At 41.6% G+C, this 16,437-nt stretch overlaps 1 protein-coding gene across 8 annotated transcripts in view; it reads left to right on the forward strand.

Moving 5' to 3' along the window:
• SLC8A3 (solute carrier family 8 member A3) overlaps positions 1-16,437 on the forward strand; it is a 679,282-nt gene that overhangs the window by 584,675 nt on the left and 78,170 nt on the right. For all 8 annotated transcript variants that reach the window (XM_053697699.1, XM_053697705.1, XM_053697703.1 and 5 more), the window contains one exon: positions 13,380-13,510. In XM_053697699.1, coding sequence (XP_053553674.1) covers positions 13,380-13,510 — 131 coding nt within the window. The remainder of the gene's footprint in view (positions 1-13,379; positions 13,511-16,437) is intronic.

The following is a 16,437-nucleotide window of genomic DNA, read 5'->3' on the forward strand; positions in this document are numbered from 1 at the left end:
CTGCTCAGTTCCTAATGGTTGGCAGTACTATCTCATTGTGGTGATACTGAAACCACACTAACAGTTTGTAAATATCACACAATATTAAAATGAATTAAAACTTCAAGCAACTAATTTTTCATCTGATTCAAACCATTTCATCTGAACCTGTATATGTGATTTTTTATTAAACTTGATTAATGGAAGCGGTAACACTTTATAACAACCAAATGAATGTATTAATGCTTTGTGTCCCAAAGTAAACACCACCAGCGGAAAGTCATCCTATATCACTGACTCCAACACCTACATTAAGCAGTTTAAAGAAGTGGACAGACAAAAATGAATTTGAGTGACACATTGTGGCCTCGCATCAATGAAATCTGGTTTAAATATGCTATTTATGAAGCATGATGGAAAATGTTTGAACCACCTGTTAATATGTTCTATAGATGTATTGATGTTCATTATAGAAAAAATATGCAATTCTCACCGATGGATTTGTAATTTACTAGTTAGGTGTTGTTATATGTAAATAATGGTTTAACCAAACCCAATAATTTTGCTAAATCCAAGTGTGGATAATTCTCAATCTTAAAGCAAATCCTAATTTGTAATTGGTTAACAGAATAACCTCCTTTTCCCATGTGTGTCCAATGACATACACGTGTCACAACCCTTTAATTAAATGACACTGGTGAATGTCCATCGGTTTTCTATGATAAGTGAAACGATTTAACAAGACTTGTTTTGACATTTAGAACTAGGGTGTATGACAGACAGAGCTCAGGGATATCATTACACCGATGATCAATGGATCTCATTTGAATTATGTGCAGAATTCATCTGAGGATTTTATTGTCAGTTTGCTACTGAAAATGGTCACAGACACTCTATGTAATGTGAGAGTTTGTAATCTATTATTCAATGTTTTTAAAAGGCACTTAAAATGAGAGATAAATATGTCAAGATACCATAATGAAACAGACATTTCAAAGGCTTAAGTGATTTACAGATCACTGATGAAACTCCCATTGGTTCCACAGCAGCATTAAAGGGACCTTTCCTATTGTGCTTTTAAAACATTGCAGTACTGCATTTGTCAAGGACCCATCCTTACTTCCAAAATTACTGTAGAACAGGGGTGGACAGACTTTTGTAAGGCAAGGGCTACCTGTAATTTTATTCCAATTGACGTGGTCACCTAACTAAAAAAAAACACCAGTTGATGGCTGAAAATTGTATTTTTGCCACAAAGCTGCGCTCTTTACTTACTGTGAGAGCTCTTTCTTTACGTCACGCTGGGACCATCAAGCAACCTTATCTGTGTACTGCACAATCAAGACGGCTTGAGTCTAGGGCTAGCAGAGTAGTCAAGCCTGGAACACATGGGAAACCCACAGCTCAGGTGCAACGATGACAATGAACTATTCTCAGCCAATCATAGACAGACTCATTCAACAAATTAATTTTATTGGCTGGACGCCATGTCAGGTTGATTAGGGGGCAGGTCCTGTTGGCTGCTCTCCATCCGTCCACTACTAGCTGAAGAATATTGCAAATAGTTGGGACAGTGACAGCAGCAGGACCTGCAGGCTCTGTACCGCCTTACACAGCAACCAGACACTGGTATAGCAGCAACAGCACTGACCTGCACAATTTGGTGACAATAAATTCTGGGGACAGAAAGCTGCAGAAACTAGCACAAAGGATAGCTAATATTAGTGTGTCAGATGAAGTATCAGAGAGCAGCATCGTGGTACAGAGTAAGTAAATGAACTTGAGGGGGAGTAATAAACCCTGGGAAAAATAAACAACACCAGACCATTCACCCAGCAGAGCCTGGTGACAAGTAACGGAGGACAGAACTAGAAAGTAGCAGCAGAATATCAGACAGAGCAGGACCTGGAACTGCCAAACCGAGGGATACCGAGCAGCATCTCAGCCAGGCGCATGAAGAGTCTTCTATGGACTAACTAAGGCCTAGATTTGGAGTTTGGCGGTAGAAGGGCTGTTAACGCTCCGCGGGTTTTTTTCTGGCCGCACCATAAATTTAACTCTGGTATCGAGAGTTCAAACAAATGCTGCGTTAGGCTCCAAAAAAGGAGCTTAGAGCATTTTTACCGCAAATGCAACTCTCGATACCAGAGTTGCTTACGGACGCGGCCAGCCTCAAAAACGTGCTCGTGCACGATTCTCCCATAGGAAACAATGGGGCTGTTTGAGCTGAAAAAAAACCTAACATCTGCAAAAAAGCAGCGTTCAGCTCCTAACGCAGCCCCATTGTTTCCTATGGGGAAACACTTCCTACGTCTGCACCTAACACTCTAACATGTACCCCGAGTCTAAACACCCCTAACCTTACACTTATTAACCCCTATTCTGCCGCCCCCGCTATCGCTGACCCCTGCATATTTTTTTTAACCCCTAATCTGCCGCTCCGTAAACCGCCGCAACCTACGTTATCCCTATGTACCCCTAATCTGCTGCCCTAACATCGCCGACCCCTATATTATATTTATTAACCCCTAATCTGCCCCCCTCAACGTCGCCGACACCTGCCTACACTTATTAACCCCTAATCTGCCGAGCGGACCTGAGCGCTACTATAATAAAGTTATTAACCCCTAATCCGCCTCACTAACCCTATCATAAATAGTATTAACCCCTAATCTGCCCTCCCTAACATCGCCGACACCTACCTTCAATTATTAACCCCTAATCTGCCGAGCGGACCTCACCGCTATTCTAATAAATGTATTAACCCCTAAAGCTAAGTCTAACCCTAACACTAACACCCCCCTAACTTAAATATAATTTACATCTAACGAAATAAATTAACTCTTATTAAATAACTTATTACTATTTAAAGCTAAATACTTACCTGTAAAATAAATCCTAATATAGCTACAATATAAATTATAATTATATTATAGCTATTTTAGGATTAATATTTATTTTACAGGCAACTTTGTAATTATTTTAACCAGGTACAATAGCTATTAAATAGTTAAGAACTATTTAATAGTTACCTAGTTAAAATAATAACAAATTTACCTGTAAAATAAATCCTAACCTAAGATATAATTAAACCTAACACTACCCTATCAATAAATTAATTAAATAAACTACCTACAATTACCTACAATTAACCTAACACTACACTATCAATAAATTAATTAAACACAATTCCTACAAATAAATACAATTAAATAAACTAGCTAAAGTACAAAAAATAAAAAAGAACTAAGTTACAAAAAATAAAAAAATATTTACAAACATAAGAAAAATATTACAACAATTTTAAACTAATTACACCTACTCTAAGCCCCCTAATAAAATAACAAAGCCCCCCAAAATAAAAAATTCCCTACCCTATTCTAAATTAAAAAAGTTAAAAGCTCTTTTACCTTACCAGCCCTGAACAGGGCCCTTTGCGGGGCATGCCCCAAGAATTTCAGCTCTTTTGCCTGTAAAAGAATAAATACAATACCCCCCCCAACATTACAACCCACCACCCACATACCCCTAATCTAACCCAAACCCCCCTTAAATAAACCTAACACTAAGCCCCTGAAGATCTTCCTACCTTGTCTTCACCATCCAGGTTCACCGATCCGTCCTGAAGAGCTCCTCCGATGTCCTGATCCAAGCCCAAGCGGGGGGCTGAAGAGGTCCATGATCCGGTCAAAGTCCTCATCCAAGCGGGGCAGAAGAGGATCTTCCATCCGATTGAAGTCATCATCCAGGCGGCATCTTCTATGGTCTTCCATCCGGAGCGAAGCGGCAGGATCCTGAAGACCTCCAGCGCGGAACATCCATCCGGCCCGACGACTGAACGACGAATGACTGTTCCTTTAAGGGACGTCATCCAAGATGGCATCCGTCGAATTCCGATTGGCTGATAGGATTCTATCAGCCAATCGGAATTAAGGTAGACATTTTCTGATTGGCTGATGGAATCAGCCAATCAGAATCAAGTTCAATCCGATTGGCTGATCCAATCAGCCAATCAGATTGAGCTCGCATTCTATTGGCTGTTCCGATCAGCCAATAGAATGCGAGCTCAATCTGATTGGCTGATTGGATCAGCCAATCGGATTGAACTTGATTCTGATTGGCTGATTCCATCAGCCAATCAGAAAATTCCTACCTTAATTCCGATTGGCTGATAGAATCCTATCAGCCAATCGGAATTCGAGGGACGCCATCTTGGATGACGTCCCTTAAAGGAACAGTCATTTGTCGTTCAGTCGTCGGGCCGGATGGATGTTCCGCGCTGGAGGTCTTCAGGATCCTGCCGCTTCGCTCCGGATGGAAGACCATAGAAGATGCCGCCTGGATGATGACTTCAATCGGATGGAAGATCCTCTTCTGCCCCGCTTGGATGAAGACTTTGACCGGATCATGGACCTCTTCAGCCCTCCGCTTGGGCTTGGATCAGGACATCGGAGGAGCTCTTCAGGACGGATCGGTGAACCTGGATGGTGAAGACAAGGTAGGAAGATCTTCAGGGGCTTAGTGTTAGGTTTATTTAAGGGGGGTTTGGGTTAGATTAGGGGTATGTGGGTGGTGGGTTGTAATGTTGGGGGGGGGGGTATTGTATTTATTCTTTTACAGGCAAAAGAGCTGAAATTCTTGGGGCATGCCCCGCAAAGGGCCCTGTTCAGGGCTGGTAAGGTGAAAGAGCTTTTAACTTTTTTAATTTAGAATAGGGTAGGGAATTTTTTATTTTGGGGGGCTTTGTTATTTTATTAGGGGGCTTAGAGTAGGTGTAATTAGTTTAAAATTGTTGTAATATTTTTCTTATGTTTGTAAATATTTGTTTATTTTTTGTAACTTAGTTCTTTTTTATTTTTTGTACTTTAGCTAGTTTATTTAATTGTATTTATTTGTAGGAATTGTGTTTAATTAATTTATTGATAGTGTAGTGTTAGGTTAATTGTAGGTAATTGTAGGTAGTTTATTTAATTAATTTATTGATAGGGTAGTGTTAGGTTTAATTATATCTTAGGTTAGGATTTATTTTACAGGTAAATTTGTTATTATTTTAACTAGGTAACTATTAAATAGTTCTTGACTATTTAATAGCTATTGTACCTGGTTAAAATAATTACAAAGTTGCCTGTAAAATAAATATTAATCCTAAAATAGCTATAATATAATTATAATTTATATTGTAGCTATATTAGGATTTATTTTACAGGTAAGTATTTAGCTTTAAATAGGAATAAGTTATTTAATAAGAGTTAATTTATTTCGTTAGATGTAAATTATATTTAAGTTAGGGGGGTGTTAGTGTTAGGGTTAGACTTAGCTTTAGGGGTAAATACATTTATTAGAATAGCGGTGAGGTCCGCTCGGCAGATTAGGGGTTAATAATTGAAGGTAGGTGTCGGCGATGTTAGGGAGGGCAGATTAGGGGTTAATACTATTTATGATAGGGTTAGTGAGGCGGATTAGGGGTTAATAACTTTATTATAGTAGCGCTCAGGTCCGCTCGGCAGATTAGGGGTTAATAAGTGTAGGCAGGTGTCGGCGACGTTGAGGGGGGCAGATTAGGGGTTAATAAATATAATATAGGGGTCGGCGATGTTAGGGCAGCAGATTAGGGGTACATAGGGATAACGTAGGTGGCGGCGCTTTGCGGTCGGAAGATTAGGGGTTAATTATTTTAAGTAGCTGGCGGCGACGTTGTGGGGGGCAGGTTAGGGGTTAATAAATGTAATACAGGGGTCGGTGGGGTTAGGGGCAGCAGATTAGGGGTACATAAGTATAACGTAGGTGGCGGTCGGCAGATTAGGGGTTAAAAAAATTTAATCGAGTGTTGGCGATGTGGGGGGACCTCGGTTTAGGGGTACATAGGTAGTTTATGGGTGTTAGTGTACTTTAGGGTACAGTAGTTAAGAGCTTTATGAACCGGCGTTAGCCCAGAAAGCTCTTAACTCCTGCTATTTTCAGGCGGCTGGAGTTTTGTCGTTAGAGCTCTAACGCTCACTTCAGAAACGACTCTAAATACCGGCGTTAGAAAGATCCCATTGAAAAGATAGGATACGCAATTGGCGTAGGGGGATCTGCGGTATGGAAAAGTCGCGGCTGAAAAGTGAGCGTTAGACCCTTTAATCACTGACTCCAAATACCAGCGGGCGGCCAAAACCAGCGTTAGGAGCCTCTAACGCTGGTTTTCACGGCTACCGCCGAACTCTAAATCTAGGCCTAAGTTTGGGACAGGCAGTAACTAAAGCTGGGACAGCGAATTCAGCTACAGCCACATCGCGCATGCTGAAGTACACATACCGAAAAAGGAATATATATACAATATATATATTTATTCACTTTTTATTTGTTATACACCAAGTGAATTTTGTGTACTTTTTGTATCACTGAAGTACACATAACACCGTCATAGGCTCATAGCTGATTTCAAAAGTCTGCATAAGATAAACATTTCTCATATATCTATCATATCTACGGTGACGAGGCTCTTCACTCATAATCTAGAAGATGTGTGAGAAATGTTTCTCTTATTTTGCAGACTTTTGAAATCTTCCAGGCGGTCACCACAAAATTGACTTGCGGTCCACTGGTAGACCGCGATCTACCTCTTGCCCACCCCTGCTGTAGAACATATATTTCTACAACCTCCTTCCAGATTTGTTTGGTTCAGATGCAGGTAAGTGGTGCAGAAAATCAAATGCTGCATCACCTCCTATTGGCTGTAATAGGAAAGTGCTCCCAGTAGCAACTTGCAAAGAAAGTAGCTTGTGATTCATTGCTTATCTTAGGTGACATTGTCTCAGTGACTGTAATTCCCATAACAGTCAAAGGGTTAGGTGTAATGGCTGTTACATTTACAAAAAGCTAGAAGAATGGTGGTAGCACAGACTATATGCATCAGAGCATCAGAGGGGGTGCAATGATTCAGGAGGTAAGAAAGAATCCATTAGTAATGCAATTCTGCAGTGGTTAAAAATATTGCAAGGAACAATGTTTACTGTACCTTTAACCATTTAATAACCTAGATACCTGACTATCATTACATCACATTGTCCCCTTTAAATTGAAAATGATTGTCTGACTCACTGTTACCTAACCTAGCTATCTTTTTATAGCAACCCCCCCCCATTTCAAATTGAAAAGCATCCATGCATATTTCAAACTCCACTCAGACCTAACATCCAATCCCAATTCACTCAAATCTCAACATGCTGATAAAGTAATTCCTCAGAGCCCTATACACTTTACAATTTGTGTAAATGTCTTCTAATTATTGTACTCCACAATTGTATATTTAATGTTACAGGGATGCGTCATATGTTGGTGCTTTATAAATAAATAATGATAATAATAATGGAGTGCTCAATATGCCTCATACCACCCTTTCTATTTTTCTCTTTAAGAAACCTAGGCCCACTCAAAACACCACTCAGACCTAAAATCCAGTCCCGAGTCACTCAAATCTCAACCTGCTAATAGAGTCAGTCCTCAAAGCACCTGAACTGCCCATTCTCTCTGCACATGGTTCCCACATGTAGTTTTAACATTTTGTAAGGTATACATTTTTGTGATAATAAGGGACTGCCTGGGTGTGTCATTGTGCCTGAGATAAGGAAATGCCTTAACAGTCTGGGTCACCACACTTTTAGACAGTAAAAGGGACCAGGCTATAATGAGAAATCCAGGAACATCAAGCCAATGGCAAAAAATAAATACATTTCAAATAGAATCTTTAGAGGTGTTTCAATGCTGGTTAGTGAGAGACTACAGAGTTGAACATAACACATGAGTTCTTTAGCAGGAACACACATCTCTAAAAGGGTGGTGACCCATTACTGCCGATGTTCATGTAAAAGAGAAGTGAATCCTAAACTTATAAAATGGTATTATTCAGTTCAATTGCTCAAAATAAATAAATATAGTGAAATAGTTTTTTATTGTCATACCTGTGCCACACAAACAGTAGTGGTATCAGCACAAACATCCTTTTGCTTAGTTACAATGTGTTACCTATTGGATTATCACATAATTATATTAATCATTCACACTTTTTGATTTTAATTATCGTGTTTGTTAACTAACATACACCTAGATTACGAGTTTTGCGTTATGGTGCGGTACAGCTTTTAATGCTGAAAAATTAGCCATTACGCTGGAATGGCCAGGAACTCATATTATGATTCGTGTCGGTATAGCTGTAACGCAAGCATTTTAGCCTGTAAAGTAACGTCCATTCCGCACTCAAAAAATAATGTTTTTTGTGTGGGATTTTCATAGCGCCAGTATTACAGGTTGTGCGTTCAGGCTAAACCTCCAGCCCCCTGCATCATAACTACTAAACTATACCTATTAACCCCTAGACCGCTGCCCCCCACATCGCAAAACACTAAATTAAAATATTAACCCCTAAACCTAACACCCCCTAACTTTAAATTAAAATTACAATATAACTATACTTAAATAAATAAAAACATACCTGTGAAATAAAAATAAACCTAACATAACTATTCTAATAAAATAAAAATACTACCAATTAAAGGCCTAAATTACAAATTTAAAAAAACCTAAAACTACGGAAAAAAATAAAAAATCTTAAATTACAAAGACTGAGAAACACTAAATTACGAAAAATAAAAAAACACTAAGCTTACAAAAAAATAATAAACGAAATGATCAAAAATAAAAACAATTGCACCTAATCTAATAGCCCTATAAAAATAAAAAACTCCCCAAAATAAAAACACCCCCTAACCTACAATAAACTACTAATAGCCCTTAAAAGGGCATTGCCCTAAGTTAAACAGCTCTTTTACCTGTAAAAAAATACAAACAGTGGCGTCACTAGGGTTGGTGTCACCCGGTGCGGTAAGTTATGGTGTCACCCCCCCACAAACACAAAAACACAGGCACATACACATACAAACACTCAGAAACACACACACTCAGACACACTTAAAAACACACTCAGATGCACACACAAACACTCGGAAACACACTCAGACACACACAAAAACACTCATACACATACACAAAAACACACTCAGGCCCATTTATCAAGCTCCGTACGGAGCTTGAAGGGCCGTGTTTCTGGCGAGTCTTCAGACTCGCCAGAAACACAACTTATGAAGCAGCGGTCTAAAGACCGCTGCTTCATAACCCTGTCCGCCTGCTCTGAGCAGGCGGACAGGAATCGCCGGAAATCAACCAGATCGAATACGATCGGGTTGATTGACAGCTCCCTGCTGGCGGCCGATTGGCCGCGAGTCAGCAGGGGGCGGCGTTGCACCAGCAGCTCTTGTGAGCTGCTGGTGCAATGTTAAATGCGGAGAGCGTTTTGCTCTCCGCATTTAGCGAGGTCTTGCGGACCTGATCCGCAGTGTCTGATCAGGTCCGCAAGCCCTTTGATAAATGGGCCCCTTAGACACATATACAAAAACACTCAGGCACATACACAAAAACACTCAGGCACACACACAAAAACACTCAGGCACACACACACAAAAACACTCAGACACACACACATACAAAATATGTAAACTGCACTACATTAATTATAAAGCCCTAGAGCTGCTCCTTGGCTTAGCAGAGCATCAAATGAAAGATAAACGGTGCACTCTAAAAATAAATCACTAAAGAAAAACTATGAAAATTCTGCTCTCTGATTCTGTTCCAAGTCTGTCAGTGCACAGCCCCGGGTCGAGTGCCTACCGCTTCTTATGGCCAATCACCTCTGCACTCTGCCCACCCCCAGACCCCTGCCCGCCCTCCCCTCCTACCTCTTCAGTGTGTACTTAATGTACCATAACCGTACCGGTCTGGTGGGCATCATACGTGGCTCCTTCACTTTAGAGACAGTGTCGGACAGTCATGCGGTCAGGTGCCAGGCATCCCCCTCACGATTTCCCCTTTCCCGTTTAGAGAGACAGCACAGCAGTGAGTGACTCCACTGCTCCACATGTCACTGAGCAGTGAGCACAGATAGGCAGGCAGGTTTAGGCTAGCAGCGCAACTTCACAAGCCCCACGGCACGCCCACAAAATTCATAGTGAAATTGGGCAGGGGAGGAGCAAAGTACAAACAAGTAAAAAGCAGCCGGGAAAATTATTTGTGGGAATTGCAGCGCTGGCTCAAGAGGCAAAAAAATTAAGTGTTTCTACAACTTTCCCAGTCCCACTAATGTTCACAAATGCTGGCCCATCTATTAAAAAAATCTATTCATCTCTATATTGTATTTCTTTGAATTTCAATAAAAAAAAACAAAAAAAAAAAACAACAATTCTGGTGGGGTCACCCCCTAGAGCAGTGCTTTCCAAACTGTGTGTCGGGACACACTAGTGTGTCGGCAGCAGTGTGTAGGTGTGTCCCTGCTTCAGCACAAATTTTTTTTACATTTTATTTTTTTGGTTTCCGACTTTCTGCCTGCCTGCTACGCATATCACATGGTTGACACGTGATTGATACCTAGTGGGTCACCGATCATCTTAACCAATTGGCGCAGCTCAGTGGGAACTGAAACTATTCCCATTGGCGGCTTTGGCGGGACATTGGCTCCTGACTGCACCTGAAGTCTCCTTAATTGGCTTGTGACTGCATGTGTAGTCAGTGAGTGGGACAGTAGTGTGTTTGCAGCGCAGACAGTAGTCAATCGGACTCACAGAGCTCTGAGGGTGGCAGCTTAAACGCTGAGCTTAAGTCAGAAGTCACAGTGGGGTTTTATTGAAGCTAGCTCCCAGTAGTGCATTGCTGCTCCTGCTCTTGATATATGGATAGGAAGTGGAAGCTTAAAAATGCTTGATGATGAAATGTGAGTGTCTTTATCTAATATTTCACCAAATATTCAGAATCTGTGTTCATCCCATCAACCTCATACATCCCATTAAAATAGTAAGTAGCTATTGTTGTTATTAAACTTTTTTTTAATTCTTGCACATACTTACTGTTACTTGTAAATACATTTACTTATTATATCATTTATGTATGTGTCCGTATCTCTTAAAACAAGTTAGTTTAACCTCCTTTTTGCTAGTACAACTGAATTAATTACTGTGTCGCGAAATGATTTAGGTCTAAACAGTGTGTCACCAACATGAAAAGTTTGGAAAGCTCTGCCCTAGAGGGTGTCATCCGGGTGCGGCCCGCACCCCCCTAGTGACGCCACTGAATACAAAGTCCCCCCAACTGTAAAACCCACCACCCAACCAAACCCCCAAAATAAAAAACCTAAATCTAAAAATCCTAAACTACCCATTGCCCTATAAGTGGCATTTGTAAAGGCATTGCCCTTAAAAGGGCATTCAGCTCTTTTTCACTGCCCTTAAAAGGGCATTCAGCTCTTTTACAAGTGCCCATCCCTATTCTAAAAAAAAAAACACCCAAAAAAATTGAAAAAAAACCTAACACTAACCCCTTAAAATCTACTCATGGTTCCTGAAGTCCAGACATCCATCTCCATCCAGGCGGCGAGAAGTATTCATCCAGGCAGCGACACCTTTATCCATCTCGAGGACGTCTTCTATCTTCATCCCGGCAGCGCAAAGCAGAGCTATCCTGGAAGTGGATCCCATCCTGCACAGAGCGTCCTCTTCATACGGTCACCGCTGTACACTGAATTTGAATGCAAGGTAGCCGTTTCAAAATGGCGTACCTTGCATTCCTATTGGCTGATTTGATTCTTCAAATTCAAATCAGTCAATAGGATGAGAGATTCTGAAATCCTATTGGCTGTTCAAAACAGCCAATAGGATGAGAGCTACTGAAATCCTATTGGCAGATTAGGGGTTAATACATTTTATTTAGTTATTGCGGTGGGGGATGACGCTTAACAGGTAGATATTGTGCATGCGTTAGGTGTTTGTTAATACGTCTAAGCAGTGACGTTAGTTTCATATTCAGTGCAAGGCTTGCTGCGCCTGCCTATGTGGCGCTGAATATGTGATACCGACTTGCGACGATGGTTCTATTTTAGTTTATGGGAGTAAAATTTTGATGTTGCACTACTATTCTCGAACATTCTTTTAAGTGGAAGCCACAAGGCAGGCATCATTCTGTCTGGCACTACTGTAAGGCAAGCATTATTCTGTCTGGCACTACTGCAATGCAAGCATCATTCTGTCTGGCAATACTGCAAGGGTAGCATCATTCTGTCTGGCACTACTGCAAGGGAAGCATCATACTGTCTGGCACTACTGCAAGGGAAGCATGATTCTGTCTGGCACTACTGCAAGGGAAGCATCATTCTGTCTGGCACTACTGCAAGGCAAGCATCATTCTGTCTGGCACTACTGCAAGGCAAGCATCATTCTGTCTGGCACTACTGCAAAGCAAGCATCATTCTGTCTGGCACTTTTCCAAGGCAAGCATCATACTGTCTGGCACTACTGCAAGGCAAGCATAATTCTTTCTGGCACTACTGCAAGGCAAACATCATTCTGTCTGACACTACTGCAAGTTAAGCATCATTCTGTCTGGCACTAGTTTGTAGACAACTAGAACTTTGTAAGAACATTGTGAAGCTGTAGCAACAGGTTTTAGCATACTCATGAACTACTGTAACCCAGTACACATTTGTGTTAATTGAGCAATTTATGGATTTTTGTTTGGTGTTGTTTGCTTTCAATAAATACGTATACTTCATACTTTATATTGTATTTTTCATTTCTGAAATGCATTATAATTTATAACCTTCCTCCATGTCTTTTATTATGTGAATGTGCTGTATATCAACAGGACCAAGATCGGAATATTAGTTCATTAAAATAAGGGTTCATTGAAAGATTCTGCATTCAGACACATTAGGGAGTAGTCATCAATATTGAATTAATTATCCACTCTGTTTTATAAGGTTTGTAATACACTATAAGGCACACTAGTTGTAATTTAGATAATATAATGTGATAGCTCAGATTAGCCAAAGTGAAAATGCTTTTCAGTTTAGCCAAAGTGAAAATCTTGTGAAATGCTTGTGCAATGCTGCCCCCTGCAGATTTGCGGCCAATTGGCCGCTAGCAGGGGTTGTCAATCAACCAGATTGTATCTGATCGGGATGATTGCTGTTCGCTGCATCAGAGGTGACGAACCAGTTAAGGAGCAGCGGTCTTATGACCACCTGTTTCTTAACTCTTGTTTCCAGCGATCTAGAAACTACGGGGGGTAGATTGCAGCATCCACTGCTTGTTAAATCTACCCCTATATCTGAATCACGAAGGAAAATTTTTAGGTTTGATATACTTTTAACCTGATCATATTTTTCTGGTTGCACAAGTTTGGTTTATCGGTATTGCACTGTTATGATATCATTCATAAATAATATAACTCTATTTAGACTGTAAATTATATTACTAGCGTTACAGACAAGAAATAACAAACAGATCATAGTTATACTAACCATGTTCCTTTGCTTGCAGCTGAAAATCTTGCAGATAGAAAGTTGTCTGTTGAAGCAGAAGAAGCAAAACGAATCGCAGAGATGGGGAAGCCAGTACTAGGAGAACATCCAAAACTGGAAGTTGTCATTGAAGAATCGTATGAGTTCAAGGTAAGAAAACTGGAACTGTAGAACCTTCAAATTCAGGATTTCTCATCATATATATGAAATATGGCTCTAGATTATTATTATTATTCTTTATTTATAAAGCGCCAACAGATTCTGCAGCGCTGCCCATGGGTACAAGGATAAAAGTACAACGGGGAAACAATACAATAAAAGACACAATTTTACAGACAAATACAGGGGAAATTGAGGGTCCTATTCCCGTGGAAACTTACAATCTAGATGGGTAGGAGGATGGGAAACAGGAGGTGGGGACTGCAAATGTGAGAATGATATTAGTGAGGAGATAGATGAGGGCAACTGTTAGGTAAGTAAAGTTAATTTGTTTATGAGTCGGGTGATAAGCTTCCCTGAACAAAAAGGTCTTTAGGGAACGTTTAAAGGAGGAGAGCTTAGGTGAAAGTCTGACAGCTTGAGGAAGTGCGTTCCAGAGGGTTGGTGCCGCACAAGAGAAGTCCTGTAGTCTAGTATGAGAGGAGGTGATGGTAGAGGACGCAAGGAAAGGTCATTGTTGGATCTTAGGGGGCGGGCTGGAGTATATTTGTTGATGAGTGAGGACAGGTAGGGAAGAGCTGCATTGGTGAGGGCTTTGTAGGTCAGGGTGAGAATTTTGAATTTAACTCTGCCGTGAATGGGGAGCCATTGAAGGGACTCACAGAGAGGTGCAGCAGAAACAGAGTGTCGAGACAGTTGGATTAGCCTGGCAGATGCATTTAGGATGGATTGAAGGGGGAGAGGGGGAGGCCAGTTAGTAGGTTATTACAGTAGTCAAGTCGGGAAATTACCAGGGAGTGGATTAGCTTTTTAGTGGTTTCAGCACTCAGTAACGGACCAATTTTGGAGATATTGCGTAGGTGGTTGCGGCAGGATGAAGAGAGCAATTGGATGTGGGGAATGAAGGACAGATTTGAGTCAAGTGTGACTCCAAGACAGCGGACTTGGGGTAATGGGGAGTGGTGCCGCCAACAGTGATGGATTGGAATTGGAAACTGGAGTAGAGTTAGAGGGGGGATTAAAAGTAGTTCGGTCTTGTTTATTTTTAGGTGATGAGTAGCCATCTAGTAGGAAATGCCAGATAAGCAGTCGCTGATGTGAGAATTGACAGAAGGAGAGAGTGCAGGGGTGGAAAAGTAGACCTGGGTATCATCAGCATAGAGGTGATAGTTGAAGCCATAGCTGTTGATAAGTTTACCCAGTGAAGAAGTGTAAATAGAGAAGAGTAGAGGACCCAGGACAGAGCCTTGAGTTACTCCAACAGACAGAGGCAATAGAGAGGAGAAGTCACCAGCAAAAGAGATGGAGAAGGATCTGTTAGAGAGATAAGAGTGAATCCATGAGAGGGCAGTGTCAGAGCCTAAGAGAGCTGAAAGTCCATAGGAGAAGGGGGTAGTCAACAGTGTCAAAGGCAGCAGAGAGGTCAAGTAAGATGAGTATAGAGTAGTAGCCTTTGTTTTTAGCAGAAAGGAGATTGTTGGTAACCTTGGTGAGGGCAGTCTCAGTTGAGTGTTGGGGATGGAAGCCAGATTGCAGGGGGTCAAGCAATGAGTTGGAGGACAGGAAGTGGGTTCAGCGATTGAAAACTAGTTTTTCAAGGATTTTTTTAACCTAGCGGGAGCAATGTTATGGGGCAGTAGTTTGCAGGAGAGTTAGGGTCAAGGGAGGGTTTTTTGAGGATGGGGGTGACTTTTGCATGTTTGAAGGAAGCAGGGAATGAGCCGATAGAAATGGATAGGTTGAATATGTGAGTAAGAGCCGGAGTGAGGGTGGGAGACAGAGAAGGTATTAGATGTGAAGGAATAGGGTCAAGTGGGCAGGTAGTGAGGTGTGAGGAAGACAAAAGGGAAGCCACTTCACTCTCAGTGGTTGGAAGGAGGGTGCAGAGAGTGGCAGAGGGGGCGACTGGGAGCGAAGTTGGGAGATTGCATGCTTGTGTTGTGACGTTTCTTCGGATGGTAAGTGTTTTATTGAAAAAGTAGTCAGCCAGGTCTTGAGCACTGAATGCAGATGAGGGGGGGGGGTCCAGTCGGGTGGAGGAGAGAGCTGAAAATGGAGAAGAGTCATTTAGGGTTTGAGGAATGAGTGGATATAAGAGAAGAGAAGTAGGTTTGCTTAGCTAAGTGAAGGACAGAGTTGTAAGAGTAAAGAATAAACTTATAGTGCATGAAATCAGGTTCAGAGCGGGATTTCCTCCCGGCACGTTCAGCAGTGCGGGAGCATTTTTGTAGGTGCTGTGTTTGCTGTGAGTGCCAGGGCTGGAGCTGACGACGTTGGGGTTTGCGAAGTTGGGGCAGAGCAAGAGTGTTAAGTGCAGAGGAGAGAGTGTTGTTGTAGTGGGTTATAGCAAGTTCAGGGCAGGATATTGTGGAAGTGTGGGGGAGGTGTATTTGAATAAGGTTAGAAAGTTGGGGAGGGTCCACAGTGTGCAGATTTCTACAGGTGTGGGGGCGAGGGGGAGAAGTAGGTTAGCCTGTATATTAAGATTAAAGGTGAGCAGATGGTGGTCTGAGATGGGAAATGGGCGACAGGCAACATCAAAGAGAGAGCAGAAATAGGAGAATACCAGATCAATAGAGTGTCCATCGCGGTGGGTAGGGAATAGGGTGGATTATTAGAGGCCGAAGGAGTTAGTGAGTGAGAGAAGTTTAGAGGCAGCAGGGGCAGATTAGTTGTCAATGGGGATGTTGAAGTCCCCCAGAATTAAAGTAGGTGTATTTGTAGAGAGAAAGTAAGGAAGTCAGGCAGAAAAGTTGTCAAGGAATTGGGAGGTTAGTCTAGGGGGGCGATAGATAACTGTCACTCTGAGAGAGAGTGGAGAGAACAGGTGAATGCAGTGGACTTCAAAGGAAGAAAAGGAGAGAGATGGAAATGGAGATAGGTACTGATAGGAGCAGGAGGAGGAGAGTAAGATGCCA

Source organism: Bombina bombina, chromosome 1 (assembly GCF_027579735.1).
Source record: "Bombina bombina isolate aBomBom1 chromosome 1, aBomBom1.pri, whole genome shotgun sequence".
Taxonomy (NCBI): Eukaryota; Metazoa; Chordata; class Amphibia; order Anura; family Bombinatoridae; genus Bombina; species Bombina bombina.